General features: G+C 42.8%; 1 protein-coding gene across 1 annotated transcript; it reads left to right on the top strand.

The window, feature by feature from the left end:
* The first annotated feature begins 244 nt into the window (after positions 1-244).
* CCNE1 (cyclin E1) lies at positions 245-11,232 on the top strand. Its single transcript, XM_008588299.1, has 12 exons — positions 245-326; positions 789-840; positions 952-1,039; positions 1,257-1,325; positions 5,248-5,396; positions 5,514-5,649; positions 8,468-8,614; positions 9,367-9,462; positions 9,638-9,772; positions 9,882-9,993; positions 10,091-10,248; positions 10,555-11,232. Exons 2-12 carry the CDS (start codon positions 818-820, stop codon positions 10,675-10,677), a joined length of 1,236 nt encoding a protein of 411 aa, XP_008586521.1. The 5' UTR covers positions 245-326; positions 789-817; the 3' UTR covers positions 10,678-11,232.
* The last annotated feature ends 4,017 nt before the right edge of the window (positions 11,233-15,249 follow it).

The following is a 15,249-nucleotide window of genomic DNA, read 5'->3' on the forward strand; positions in this document are numbered from 1 at the left end:
CGGTACAGCAGGGCCCGGGCCCTCGGACGGCCGCTGAGGGGCTCGGAGCCGGGGCGGGGCGGGGCCTCCCGGGAGCTGGGGGGGCGTGAGGGCGGGCCGGGGCCGGTTCCGCGCGCAGGGATTTTAAATGTCCCGCTCTAAGCCGGGCGCAGGAGCAGCCGGCTCGGCCGCCAGCGCGGTGTAGGGGGCAGGCGCGGATCCCGCCACCGCCGCGCGATCGGCCCGCCGCCGCCTCCGGCCTCCCGGCTTCCCGCTCGCTCTTGCCTCCTGCCTCCTGCCTCCTGCCTTGGCTCGTGCGCGCCTGCCTGCCGTGGAGACGGCTTTGGGTAAGCACCCCGCCGCGGGCTGCCGGGTCGGGCGCCGCGGGCGAGGATTCCCAGAGCACCCGGGCCGGGCTGGGTTGGGGGTGGGGTGAGGCCGGGTCTTCAGGTCGCCGGGTCGCCGTGTCCTGGAGACGTCAGCGCGGGGTGCTCCGGGTGGGATGGTTCAGAGACGGGTTACGGGAAGGTATTGAGGGGGAGACTGAGGCAGCCCCGGCCCCAAGGGAGGCGATGGGCCGGCAGGGGTTTGGGGAGGCATCCGGCGCCTTTCCCCCACCCCGAACTCGGACTCGGGATCGTGGGCTGCCGTAGGCGCCGCGGGTGACAGGCCACCCAGGGCCCATCGGCCATTTTCCCGGCCGGCCCAGGAGGCTCCCGCCGCCGCCCGCGCGGGAGGGGGAGGGGTGCCCGGGGCAGGCCGGCGAGCCCTGGCCGTCCTCACCCCGCTTCCCGCTTCGTGCCCCCCAGGCCTGAAGTCGGAGTCCGAGACCTGCGCCATGCCGAGGGAAAGGAGGGAGAGGTGAGTGGCCTGGTCGCTACGGGGAAGGGAAGGGTGTGCAGCGGTGGGGGAGGGGCGGGCCGAGATTTGGGGAGAACTCACCCCTACCTCTGTGCCACCCTGGCTTTGCAGAGATGCGAAGGAACGGGACACCATGAAAGAAGAAGGCGGCACCGATTTCTCTGTTCGTTCCAGGAAAAGGAAGGCAAACGTGGCCGTGGTGAGTACAAAGGAGACAGGTTGGAGAGAATTCCCCACCCCCTGCATCTTACCTGGGTACCAGAGTTGGCTTTGCCCCCGTATTTATTGATAGGGGGCTAGTGGGGGGGTCTTTTTGGCAGAAGTGGTGTCCATAACCTAATCAACTTTTTCTTCTCTCTGTTTTTTGTCTTGGTTTGTTCGATATGTTTCTTTGGGGTGTGGGGGTTTTACGTTAGTTTTTGCAGGATCCAGATGAAGAAATTGCCAAAATTGACAGGACTGTAAGAGGCCAGTGTGGTAAGGAGGTAAGTACGCTTGCTGATTGGGCCTACATGGAGGTCCTCTTGCTCTCTCTGGGTCAGATTGGGTTTCATGCTCTCTTATCTCCTGCTAAAGACACTCTGGTTAGTTAAGTTTCTCTAACTACAGCCATAGTCCGTATGGCTGTGCGCTGTGCGTGTCAGTGGGCACTGGCCTCTGCCAGGCTTGGAATTCCAAGAAGGTCTTGTATTCTCGACTGGCACCCTCTGAGATTGCAAATGCACACTGATGCATGGAAGAACCAACGTGGACATCAAATAACTGAATTCCTTTTGCACATGAGGAAACTGAGACTCAGAGGAAGAAGTAACTCAGAGTCCTGTGCAAGCTAGGGGCAGAGTTGGGCTGATAACCTTGTCTCTAAAGGCCAGTGAACTGTGGGGAAGGTTCCTGTGTGTTTTTAAGCAATGACTTCCCCCCGATCCACACTGTTTTTTGTCATGGTGCTTAAGGACCTCCTTCTGTCTTCTTTAGGTTTTCAAGCTTTTCCCCCTTTTCTTGTCCTGGAAGTCGTTTCAGCCCATCTAGCAATAACCTACATTGATCAGTGCTGTCTGGGGCTCTACCTGGCCTCAGCAAGAATATTAGTGGAATATTCTGTGTAATGATATGTGTGTCTCAACACACTTTCATTGACTACTCCATTTCTCTTGCCCCTCCTTGTGGAGTTTCTGCCAAATCTCCTGCAAGTAATGTGATATCATTATAATATCAGAAGTTCCTTACAGAAAAAGCTTATATTATCTCTTTGCCTCCAGAAAGGGCTGGAGACTGTAGTTATGGCTCCAGCAGCGGGAAGCAGTGTATCTCCAGACTAGCTAGTCAGGCCTTCTGACTCTTTCACAGATAAAAGCTGAGTAGGAATAGTATTTGACCTGAGTATTGAAGTCTCAACTACATTAGCAATAGAGAGCACATCACTTTGTAGAGCAGTCAGCAATAGCTATGTAGGTGGTCAGGAAAGGTGAAGGGCTTCAAAGCTATGGGCCACGTTGTTTGCAATAGCAGTTGTGACTTCACATAAGACCCTAGTAATAAGCATTTCTGGGGAGGAATTTCTAAGTAGAGATGAAGCAAAGCCATCCATATTGACTTCTTGGAGTTTTAAAGTAGTTTTTATTCTCAAGGATAACCTGAGCAGTGCCTAGGATATCCTAAGGCAGGACTGTGGCTGTATTCCTTTTTTTTTTTTTTTAAGAATGACCGGTAAGGGGATCTCAACCCTTGGCTTGGTGTTGTCAGCACCACGCTCAGCTAGGGAGCAAACCAGCCATCCCTATATAGGATCCGAACCCGTGGCCTTGGTGTTATCAGCACCGCACTCTACCAAGGGAGCCACGGGCCGGCCTAGTGGCTGTATTCCTAGACCATAGAGTTGATAGCTATGATATGTGAATAGCTGAAAAATTATACATCTATTTATGGAGCAATGTCTTTATTTCTCTGAGAAGGGAGCCACGGGCCGGCCTAGTGGCTGTATTCCTAGACCATAGAGTTGATAGCTATGAAATGTGAATAGCTGAAAAATTATACATCTATTTATGGAGCAATGTCTTTATTTCTCTGAGAAGATTCATGAAGCTAGAATTTGGGGACATAACAGAACCTTTTTGCCTATTAGTTACACAGAATTGTTCTCTGGAATTATAGTTCAGCTCAGTACAACAACCTCAAGCTACTAAACTCAGTGTAACTGCTTCATCAAGACCCCATGGAACCTTTAGATCTTATTTTCAGCTGCCGATAATGAAAAGAATACCCTTTTATCTAAAATCTACTTAACATCCATTTTGTTTAATTTTTTACATGAGTCACAGCCTTTTTATTGATGTAGAATCCTGGACTATAAATTACTTCTCAGAAAATAATTTTGCATAAGGAAAAAAAGTGTCATAAGTCAGACGTTGTTAGGTGTAGTCACAACTGGTCTCTTGCTATTATCCTAAATAAAGTCAGACTAATCTTTCTTCCTTTGAAACTTGGTATACACTCAAGTTAAAGGACATAGACTTAACTATTCTGCCTCATACACTGGTTCCTAAAAGGGCAAACTTTGGAAACTGTCTGCTGTGGTTCACCTAATTTGTCTATGAACTGCAGGTTGGGAACTGATACCAGTTAGATTATCTCCAAAAGCCTGCTCAGATGTACCAGCCATCTGGCTGTAGAGGGTGGCACCCAGCTTATGCCTTCAGAACTAGAATTCATTCTCCTTGAATGAAGGGCAACTTAGAGCAGTTGTAATATGACTGTTTCAGAAGTCAAGGAAATGCTACCAGCACATGATACCAAAACTGAAAGGAAGTTGTCTTTCTCACACAGCTGTTGGCAGGAGCTGTCGTGGATAATTTGCATGCCCAATTCTTTCTACACTGGGTGGAGAAGAGCTTTATCCAGCTTTTGCTCTTCTCACTAGACTGAAAGTGCCAAGGCTTTCTCTGAAGGTGGCCAGTGTGCTGTGGTAGCCACTATGCCAGTGGGATTGTTATCTGCCTAATATGTTCAGCAAAGTCACCATGTTTTATAACTACAAACCAAACATAGGCTCCTGTGAGCAAACCGACCATCCCCATATGGGATCTGGACCCGTGGCCTTGGTGTTATCAGCACCACACTCTCCCGAGTGAGCCACGGGCCTACCTTAGTCTTTTCTAAATATTGAAAATTGATTAAAATTAAGCATTTGAAATCTTTAAGAAAAGCATATTGTTTTGGTTTTTATTGATAGTTTATTCATCTATCAGATATTTGAGTCTTACTCTGTACAGGGCTCTCTGGGGGTGGGATTCAAAGATCTTCAGGAGTATCTGGACTTTATCTCCTTAGACTTCTTAGTATTACATGTAACCATCACTTGATTTGGTTTTAACTAGGCAGATGTTCTTGTTTTGCTTTGAGTTAAGGAAAACAAAGAGTCCTCATATTTTAATATATTTGGCTAGTCCTGCTACCAAAAGATGTCACATTTATGAGTCTTTGTTTTAAAATGAGGGGACTTTAATAAAGATGGCAGCCAATTTACATTTTTTATCTTTTATACTTGTGAATGTGGAGTGCTTATGTAAACTTTTCTCCTTTTTTGGCAGCTAGCTGGTAAAGGGATCCAAACCCTTTATCTTGGTGTTACCAGCACCATGCTCTAACCAAGTGAGGTAACCAGCCTTCGCTATGTACATATTTTTATTGGAAATTCTGTGTTGTGCTTTTAAGAAATTTTATAGAGTGCAGCCTTATAACACCAAGGTCACAGGTTCAGTCCACACACTGGCCAGCCGCCCCCCCCCCCACAAAAAAATTTTAGTAGGTTAGTTGTACTTGTTAAAAAACAAATTTTTGAATTATGACTAAATAATCCCACAATATATCTTTTTTAAGCACTTCAGAAGTTATACTCCCAGTATCTTACTGAGCTGCAAATGGATTTGTACTCTTTTTTTTTTTTGTAAAGAGCTGTTTGCATTTTATCTTACATCTTCTGTGTCCATTTTGCTGCTCAGGCACCTCATATGAGGGTAATAAAGTGGAGAATAAAATGCTACTGATTTCCTAGCTTTATAAAGTATTTACTGTGTACACCCTAAGCTAATGATGGAAATTAAATGAAAGCTTGGCGTTATTACTGTGGGTTTTACTTACCATGCCATCTCTGTCTTAACTTGGCCAGAATATTTAGGCCTGGAGATCACTCTCCAGTGTGAAGATTTTTTTTTGAAGTACTGGCTAATCTACAAATCAGTGAATGTAAAAATAGCTGGTTTACATCAAACATTTTAAAATGTGTTTTTTTCACTTGGGAGAGCATGGTGCTGATAACACCAAGGTCAAGGGTTTGGATTCTCATACCAGCCAGCTGCCAAAAACCATAAATAAATAAATAAATAAGTAAAATGTTTTTTTTATTTACAGCCTTGGGACAATAGTACTGGCTGTGCAGACCCCTGCTCCTTAATTCCCACACCTGACAAAGAAGCGGATGAGCCAGTATACCCGAATTCTAAACACGAGCCTCGGCCTCGGTCGGCACCGCCCAGAGCCTCACCACTGCCTATACTAAAGTAAGTGTTGACTGCCACGTGGCTTCCATATCTCTTACTCCATGTTCTCACTTAGCCTTCATTAGTATGGATGCATACTGACACTTATGTGGAGTTGGGTTTTTTTTTTTTTTGTAGCTGGGCAAATAGAGAGGAGGTTTGGAAAATCATGTTAAACAAGGAGAAGACATACATAACAGATAAGCACTTTATGCAGCGACACCCTCTTCTGCAGCCTAAAATGCGAGCAATTCTTCTGGATTGGTTAATGGAGGTGAGCTTGAGTTTTCCTGTTCACTGGAAGCATTGATCGTTTCTAGATTCTCTGTGCTATTATGTGATCTCTTCATGTGACTGATTTCACTGACACATTCTGTGTCTCTGAAACTGTTTGGTATATTTTCTGCAGTGGTCGTTGTAACTTTTTTACTTGCATTCTTAAAAGAATTTCTAAAATCTCTTTGCCCTTTAAATATTTTAAAGTTGGCATCTAATTTTTTTCCATCAAAGTTTAAATAATTGCAAAGGTTGTATTTTCCAGTAAATTGTAAATATTGGTATTTGAACTTTGTTCGTTAAATTGCTTTTAAGTGTATCCACTGGAATGTAAATATCAGCAGTTCGATAGTTGCTATCATAAATTGTAAAAATATATGAACAAGCTTATCTTTAGCAGTCAAATCTTACACTGTTCTTTTTAACTTCTTGGAATACATTTCTCTTTCCCCATAGAATGCTATCCTAACAAAATATATTGTTCAAATCTTTTATTGGTCACACTGTCATACCTCTCTGCGAAACTGATCAAAAAAACAACTGTTGCAAATTATTATAGATAATTGTTAAACATAAAAAGTGATATTTTATCAGCAGTGCACCCCTTACTCGGATGAACTGTGGGTGACTTATAATGCCTCAATTAAGGGAGGCTTCCTGGCCACCCTTGTAAGACTTGGGTAGGTGAGAAGTGAGCTTTTCCTCTGAAGTGGAAGGACATTCAGGCAGAATCGTTTTATGAAAGAGTACACGTGGAAGTTGAGTGTCTAAATATTCCCTAGAATACACAGATAGTGCTGTGTGACCATTAGAAATCCATGTTCCCAGGGGTATGCATACCCTGGTTATGCTAGTACTAGAATCACATTTCCTGCTGCCACTTACCATCTCTGTGACCTAGTCAGGCACATCTCTTAACTTTGAGTCTTCGTTTTCTCATCTGTAATATTTCTAACAATATTTTCCTTGCAGAGTGTGTGGATTAGAAATGGTGTATATGAAGTTATCTTTTTTTTTTTTTTTTTTTTTAAAGATGACCGGTAAGGGGATCTTAACCCTCGACTTGGTGTTGTCAGCACCACGCTCAGCCAGTGAGCGAACCGGCCATCCCTATATGGGATCCGAACCCGTGGCCTTGGTGTTATCAGCACCGCACTCTACCGAGTGAGCCACAGGCCGGCCCTGAAGTTATCATTTTTAATTTGCATTTCTTCCTTGGTCCCTGGAAACGTCGATATTTTCTGTACTGAATTATTTGGCAGACCTGCTTTTAAAGAATAGGTCTTGCAGTTGCCCACCACAGACCCTCCATGTCACACAGCTCTTGTCACAAAGCCCATCTGTTTCCTTTGCAATACTTTATAATTTCTTGGAGCAGTACATATGTTTTAATTTCTCAGGCTTCAATTCATTTTTATAAAAACGTTGTAACTGAGAGGTTCTATTTTATGTAATGCAGTAGATGCCATTATACTTTGAAGGAATGTTTCTACAGACAGCTAAATATGGCTTAATCTGTACTTTAGAAGTAGTCTTTGGTGATTGATGGAATTTTCTAACAGTATTCTCTGTGCTGTTTCTCTGGCTCCTTTTCGATGTATTAACCCCGTGAATTGCACTTAGGGGAGATGCCATTTAGGAGTAACAGTGTTGTTACAGTTGTATATGCATAATTGGACATTTGGTGATGGTAATGAGTTGAGGTCTAACATTTTCTTGGTCCTTTTAAATCCCATCATGTGCACTATTTCATCAGATTCTCACAGCAATCCTGTGAGGTAGGCAAGTCAGGTATTGTCCTAATTTTATAGTTTGTCTGTCTGCGATAAATGGATTTGTCCAAGTTTGAGCCTAAAATACACTCTGGGTCTTTGGGTGGCTGGCTAGTACAGGGATCTGAACACTTGATCTTGGTGTTATCAGTACCATGCTCTAGCCGTTGGGCTAACTGGCCAGCCCCTGCTTTATGTTTTTTTAAAAATTATTTATTATTTTTTAATTTAATTTTTTTATTTTTATTTTTTTTATTGGTACTGAATATTCATGGGCTACAAAGCTGACTGTCACCCCTTGTGCCCATGATGTGGGGGCCAGATTCCTACTGGCTGTATACCCATTACTGCAAATTGCATTTGTACCTCAGGTCCCCCACTCAGTTATCCCCAACGTCCCTCCCCCTGCCCTCCTACTTAATGCTTTTTTAAAAAGCTTTTGCCTCTTATGACTTACAATGTATGGGGCATGTTGTAGTCTTTAAGTAAATGTGTGTCCCAGCTTTTAAATGTTCTTATTGGTGTTGCTCAGTTGTGAGGGAATGTGTTAGTTCTTTTGTCAAGTCATAGTGAAACTTATAAAGAGGGGACAACATTATTTGAGAAAATTCATGGTTTTAGGTATTTCTTGGTTTTGTTTTTATTTTTCCCATGAACATGCTGTTTTCACCTGGCTGTTGACCGTACCTTCCCTCCCTGGCCTGTGAATGTTCACTCTTACTATTATATAGATCATAGAACACATAATCCTTTTATCTGAGTTCCCGTTTTTCATTGCCCAAGCACTTAAGGACAACTATCCTTTTAGAAAAGCAGTTCTCTCTCTCACGTCTTTTGATTTGATTATATTGTCCTTCACCAAAACTCATTAAAAGGTTCTTTTTTTCATTGCCCAAGCACTTAAGGACAACTATCCTTTTAGAAAAGCAGTTTTCTCTCTCACGTCTTTTGATTTGATTATATTGTCCTTCACCAAAACTCATTAAAAGGTTCTTTTTCTCCCCTCGAGTAACTGTTCTAAAACTTACTAAATATTTGTTTCAGGTTTGTGAAGTCTATAAACTTCACAGGGAGACATTTTACTTGGCACAGGATTTCTTTGATCGGTACATGGCTACACAAGACAATGTTGTAAAGACACTTTTACAGCTTATTGGGATTTCATCTTTATTTATTGCTGCCAAACTTGAGGTAAGTAGTTTTCAAATATTTGTTACATAATACATGCTGTTTCTTGAGCTCCACTGAGATTAGGGGAAGAAACCAACTATTTGTCTATAATACATATCCTAAATTTTTCTAATTTGAGGCCTTCTATTAAATGCGAAAAAGGCAGGAAACTTAACAAGAAGAGAGAGGAGTGGTGAATGTACAGAACGCTTAGATTAATGTAGAAATATGAAGCAAAAAAATTTAACTTTGAACTGAGAAGATTAAAATTTTGGTGTGATTATAAGAGTGTATGGGCCCAACTTTCAAAAATTTTGTTAAAGGTATTGAAAAGGTGAGAATTTCAGAAATATCCATGAAGAGTGAAAATTCTATGTATTTATTCATTTAGTCAGGATAGGAGTTTCATTTCTTTTTTTTTTTTTTTTTTTTTTTTTTGACCAGTAAGGGGATCACGACCCTTGGCTTGGTGTTGTCAGCACCACGCTCAGCCAGTGAGCGAACCGGCCATCCCTATGTGGGATCCGAACCCGGGGCCTTGGTGTTATTAGCACCGCACTCTACCGAGTGAGCCACAGGCCGGCCCAGGAGTTTCATTTCTTTTGCAATAACACATTTTGAACAACTGGAGTGGCTCCTGTATTTATTCCATCAGTGCACCCTCTCTTTCTATGCCAGGGTGCTAAAAAGGATAATTTTGGATGCACATTATAAACTGAAACTATTAGAGACTGGCTTTTTGCTAATGATATCTTCCTTTTATTTCCTTTCAGGAAATCTATCCTCCAAAGTTGCACCAGTTTGCTTATGTTACAGATGGCGCTTGTTCAGGAGAAGAAATTCTTACCATGGAATTAATGATTATGAAGGTAGGTTACAAGTAAATTTTTCTGTCATTTTTTAAATGCATACGTAATATCTTTTCCATGTGAAATGTGAGTGCCTTTGATAGGTATTCTCCAGCTGAACACATTGTGGCACAGAACATGGCTGCGTTTTGAGCTTCTTTTCTCAACTTGGTCTGTTTTCTCTGTATTCCTTTAGGCCCTTAAGTGGCGTTTAAGTCCCCTGACCATTGTGTCTTGGCTGAATGTGTACATGCAGGTTGCATATCTGAATGACTTATATGAAGTGCTACGGCCGCAGTATCCCCAGCACATCTTCATACAGATTGCAGAGGTAAGTAGCTTCATTACCTCTGTAGGGCTACCTACCCCACAGCTAGAGTGAGTCACTATAGAAGTGACGTGTGTTGGCCATTTGTTTCAGTGTTCTTTTCTTCTCATAGCTTTTAGATGTCTGTGTCCTGGATGTTGGCTGCTTAGAATTTTCTTATGGTGTACTTGCTGCTTCTGCCTTGTATCATTTCTCTTCATCTGAATTGATGCAAAAGGTTTCAGGTATGTTGGCTTAACAATGAGTTCACAAACAAGGTACATTAAACTTAAAAACCAGTTGTCGGCCTCACATTGAGCCTATCATGTCTTTTCATTGCAGGGTATCAGTGGTGCGATATAGAGAACTGTGTCAAGTGGATGGTTCCCTTTGCCATGGTTATAAGGGAGACAGGGAGCTCAAAACTGAAGCACTTCAGGGGGGTTGCTGCTGAAGATGCACACAACATACAGACCCATATAAACAGCTTGGATTTGCTGGTCAGTACTATTACTTATTTCAATCTTTGTTGCCCACACAGATTCTTAAAACTGCTTAAAAAGCCTATTCACTTTCCTTCAGGCAGGTTCCAGATATCCTGGAGAAATTCCAATTCTTTTAATTCCTTGAAAAAGAAAAATTGTGGTCAATAGATACTATGTCTCAGTATCGTATAGACCAGACACTTTTAGATTTTTGCTATTTTTTTCCCCTTGCTCAGCCCCATAGAAAAAGCATATAGTAAGCGAAGCCCAAAGGATATGTTCTTCCATTTTAACATTTCTCCCTTTTATTCTTGTCAACAGGACAAAGCCCAAGCAAAGAAAGCCATATTGTCTGAACAAAATAGGATTTCTCCTCCCCCTACTGGGGTCCTCACCCCTCCACCAAGCAGTAAGAAGCAGAGCAGTGAGCAGGGAACAGTGTGACCACATCAGCATTCTCCACCAAAGACAGTTGTGCAGAAGCACCTGTTCAAAGTTCTCTTCTGTCTACTGCAGCGGAGGCATGCATTAGCTTTTACAGATATTTAAATGGAAGAGTGTATCTCTTTCACAAGAGAAGTATTTCCGTGGATGGCATTGGACAGGGAGAAGTGTTTTTTTGTTGAACGCTTAGATTTTTTTAATAAGTGGGTCAAGTACACCAGCCACCTCCAGAACACCAATGAGTGCTCCAGATGCTGCTAAGGAGGGTGATACTTGACTTGATTGACTTCACACAAATAACAAAGGCTTGAAGTTGAGGAGTTCCACTGTTGCTGTTGGTCTCCCCTCGGGTGTCTGGGTTGCATCGTATGAAGGGGAACAGGTGGTTGTGAGCATGCATTATGATGCAGAGCACACAACCAGCTGGGCTGGGGCCTGCCCTTTCCACACTTATCAGTTGATAATGTACAATGCCTTTTATGAACTCTTGTAAGTGCTGCTATGTCTGTCTGTTTTTTAATAAAGATAATACTGTCTTTGAGACAGCTGGTTTTATGAGCTATGTCTGGTAATTTAAGTTAGAAGTTGGCTTTCAGTGTGGCTATATTGAGTTCTCTTTTGACTTCATGCTTGAAGCCAAGTCTTTCAAGCAAATACATTTAAAAGAAAACTTCTGAAGTGAGCTTCAGGTGCAGCCTTGTCTGCCTCCTGAGGTCCCCTAACCTTGGAGTGAGGCTTCAGTTTTTCTCACAATGCCCTGTGCAAGTAATTGGCTTTTAACATCTGGTTCACTGGTGAAGTCATTTCCACATCTAAGAGGTTCCTAGGTATAATTTCTTCCCTAGGACTGTTGAAGGTCATAAAGAATCTAATTAGTGTTATTTAATACACTTTTCACCCATACCGAAATCTTAACCTAAAAAATAAGTGAATTTTTGTTTGGAGAACTTGTTAACATAGTAGCCTAAAACTATGCTTTTAAGAAGAAAATGCAAAGTAAAATTATATGTGGCTCAAAGCCATGGTATCAGTAAACAGTCTGTTCCCTGACCATTGATGGAATCACCAAGTGCCTTGCTAATTAATACTGTCCACTTGAAGGCCTAATGTGTACAGATCACATCAAATTTTGTTGAACATTCTCAAAGTGGTGGTCTTGTCAAGTCCTAATAATGCTTCATCATGCGTGTACATTCAAGGAATGGTGAATGACCAAATAAATAACCACTTACTTTCAACTTGGTATTTTATCTCATTTTCCAAAAATCTGTCTAAAGTAGAAAGAAAAGGCCATTTTTTTTTCCTTTTTGTCTTTTTTACTGACCAGTAACGGGATCGCAACCCTCAGTGTTGCGCCCGTACCGGGGACTGGCAACGGGCTCGCAACCCTTGGTGTTGCGCCCGCACCACGCTCAGCCAGTGAGCGGAACCGGTCTCCACATGGGATCCAAACCCTCAGCGGGAGCGCCGCCGCACTCCCAAGCAGCGCACTCTCCAGTGCACCACCGGGCCGGCCCGAAAAGGCCATTTTAAATCTGTACTATATTTGTATGAAGTTGAAGAGACCTACTTTATGACATTGATATTGTAGTTATGGTAAGTGTTAATACAGTTTTCATAATAAAAGCATTATAAATGTACATGTATTTAGTCAAAGGATATAACTCCTAGCTAGTTATCTCTTCATCTCGGGCAGAGATAATCTTGCCTTAAAAAGCAGTGAATTTTTAATGGTGTTCATTTGTGAGTTGGCAGAATCCTAAAAGTAGTTAATTTGCATTTTGCATCTTCTATGCAAAAATATGGCACTGAAAACATTTCTATTCTAAAGTTTTATTATAAATTTGAGAGCTGGACAAATGGGAAGTAACACCAATTTGAAAAGACATTTGAATAAATATTAATTCATAGATTGTTTAGCAAGCCATTATATTACAGAGGTTGTTACTGAATATGCTGAAATAAGAATCCCTTATATATAAAGCGTTGGATGCTGCATTTATGGAAATCAAGATTTTTAAATGGCAGTGTTGCCATAGGCAGAGCTCTTAGTCATCTGTGCTAATAAATAAGTGCTGGAAGGTTAAATGAAATCCATAGTAATCAATAATTTCTATGACTGTTAGAAACCGTAAGAACCACTAGTAAGTAAAACCAAGTTTCCTCTCTTAGAGGAACTTCTTCCATTTGCCAGTAATAAGCTCATGGCTAACTTGGGCCTCTCTCTGGTAGGCTCTATATACCCCTTTGCCGAGTCATTTTTGTTTTGCTATTCAGCTAAAACTAGCTGAGGCCAGGTGATACCACAACAATATCGGGGTAAAAATGGCAGCTCACTGATAGGTGAATAGATAGACGCTCTGAGGCAAAGCTGTGTCAGCTGGAAGGACCAGAGAAAGATGATGTGGATCTCTTGGTCTAACTTTTTTGTAACAGAGTAACCTGTGGACCAACAATGGAGACTGACTGGATTGTGGTAGAACATACCACATCCTCATATCCCGCCCAGCCCACCGAATGCACCCACTAGCCTCACCAGAGCTGCATCATTTCTTTGCTCACTGTGCCTAAGAAAGAAAACACTGTTCCTTCGGTGGCAGGTGTTGAAGGTTTTTCCCAATGCCATCTGCCCTGTGTGCAACTTGGACGGCTTATTTCTTCCTGGAGGTCATTTCATAACAAGTGGATAAATAAATGATGCTGACATTCACACTGACTTTAAGTTCCTGAGGCAGATAAGTAAAGCTGCGGAGCCCTTTAAGATTTGGAGCATAGTGCCTGATATACTTTTATCCTCTAACTCAGACACAAATGAGATTGGGGTTTATTTGGGCAAAATTAGGCTCTAGCTCAGAGCAGGGATGGAAAGAAAAATCAAATCTGATAATGTCTAGTCGTATTTACCCAACCGTGCATTTTCCTACCACATGTTCAACATTTTGAAATTCAAATCACATTTATACCTTGGACATTGTTAGAAGACTATTTTTATCCCTGCTGTAATCATCTAATTTGCTGATTACAGGTCTCAAATTGCCACAGAGAACTCAATTTTTGAAAGAATTGTCCTGTTTGATCAAATACGTTATTCAAGCAATGCAGTCATTTGTTCCACAAGGTTACCTGCCAGGCAGAGTTAACCAGGAGTAATAGCATTAGAAGCCTATACTTAAAATCAAGCATTAGCTAATCTGCCTGTGACAATAGAGTCTTAAATATAATTTGCTGCAGATTCTTCAGTTCCTATACTGACAGACAATTGCATTTCATATTCAATGAGCATAGATTTTTCCTACCTCATCCCAATTCCAAATTTAACTCCAGAAGACTCTAATGTGCTCAGTTTCACAGGCTTACCAGGTACTAGTTCCCAGGAGCCTCTGATGAGAGGGCAATGATATCCTTTATTAAATAAACACATACCCCCTTAAGTCATTTACCTGATTGATGCTAAATCCAAAAACGGTGTAGCATCTGACTGTGCAGGGAGGTTCTAATGTTGGCTTTCCCTGGTTTGATATGTAAGATGCCTCCTATGGAGCCCCTACTGAGTGCTGAGCACTTCCAGTGCTGGAGACAAAGGGACAAGAGAGTGTGAGTGAGGAGCTCAGGTGAGCCTGTGAGGGCAGTGGTATGAAAAGGTGGCCTCTGGGAGCACAGAGTGGGCGCTTTACTTCTGCTTGAGAGGTGGGGTTGTTGAATCCTCCCCAGCGGTCTGTGAAAAGTGCTCACAAATCAGGTGGAGGAAGGAGAAGATGAGGCAGAAGAGGTGACAGAGACCACATCACAAGGGACTTTTGCACATCAAACCAAAGATGGGAGTGGTCTCCCCAGCAGCAGGAAGCCAGTGATATGCTCAGAGCCAGTTTGGATGCAGAGAGTAAGGAAACGAGGCCAGAGTTATGCCTCTTTGTGCCACAGCAAATGACTGTACATGGGGGACAAGAAAGAAGGCAAGGGGGACATTTGTAAAAATCAGCCACACCAATACCAATACTAATTTCTAAATGGCCCTGTCTGAGTGACTACTGGTATCTCTCCCCAGGCTGCAGTGATTCCGCTGCACAGACCTCTGCCGGCCAACCTGCCCACAGCCTGCTCAAACCTACTTCCTGCAGGAGTCTGCCCCTGTCTTTGGCCCACAGTGATGTCATTTCTTCATTGTGCTCTGGAGGCAGTCACCTCGAGCTGGAGCTCGACCGTGTCACTTGCCAGTGTCATCTCAGGCACGGTGCTTAACTTGTCCAAGGCTAGTGTTTCTCAGCTGTGAAATGGGGATGACAAGAATAGTATTTACCGCATAGAACTGGAGGGGAGATGAAAAGGGATAATGCATAGAAAATGCTTATCATAGTGCTTGGCACATTACAAACAAACAAATGATGGGCTCCTTCCCTGTCATCGCCGCCGCTAAGCCTCCTCCATGCCTCTCTGACTCCCACATCGTATCTCCATGACAGCCAGGCTGGCCCTGGCTTCACACCTGAATGCCCACCTGCTTGGAGGCTGCCTCCACCTGGGATCTCTTCATTGCAAAATCATTCACCATCTTCTAGAAAAACTCTTTATTTC

The sequence above is a fragment of the Galeopterus variegatus genome, unplaced genomic scaffold (genome assembly GCF_000696425.1).
Source record: "Galeopterus variegatus unplaced genomic scaffold, G_variegatus-3.0.2 Scaffold4764, whole genome shotgun sequence".
Classification (NCBI taxonomy): Eukaryota; Metazoa; Chordata; class Mammalia; order Dermoptera; family Cynocephalidae; genus Galeopterus; species Galeopterus variegatus.

Bases quoted from the DNA above. Each gene is read 5' to 3' on its own strand.
- CCNE1 (XM_008588299.1), top strand. From the start codon at position 818: ATGCCGAGGGAAAGGAGGGAGAG. The intron at 1,040-1,256 runs GTGAGTACAAAG...GTTTTACGTTAG, and splicing joins GGAAGGCAAACGTGGCCGTG to TTTTTGCAGGATCCAGATGA. The intron at 5,650-8,467 runs GTGAGCTTGAGT...TATTTGTTTCAG, and splicing joins TTCTGGATTGGTTAATGGAG to GTTTGTGAAGTCTATAAACT.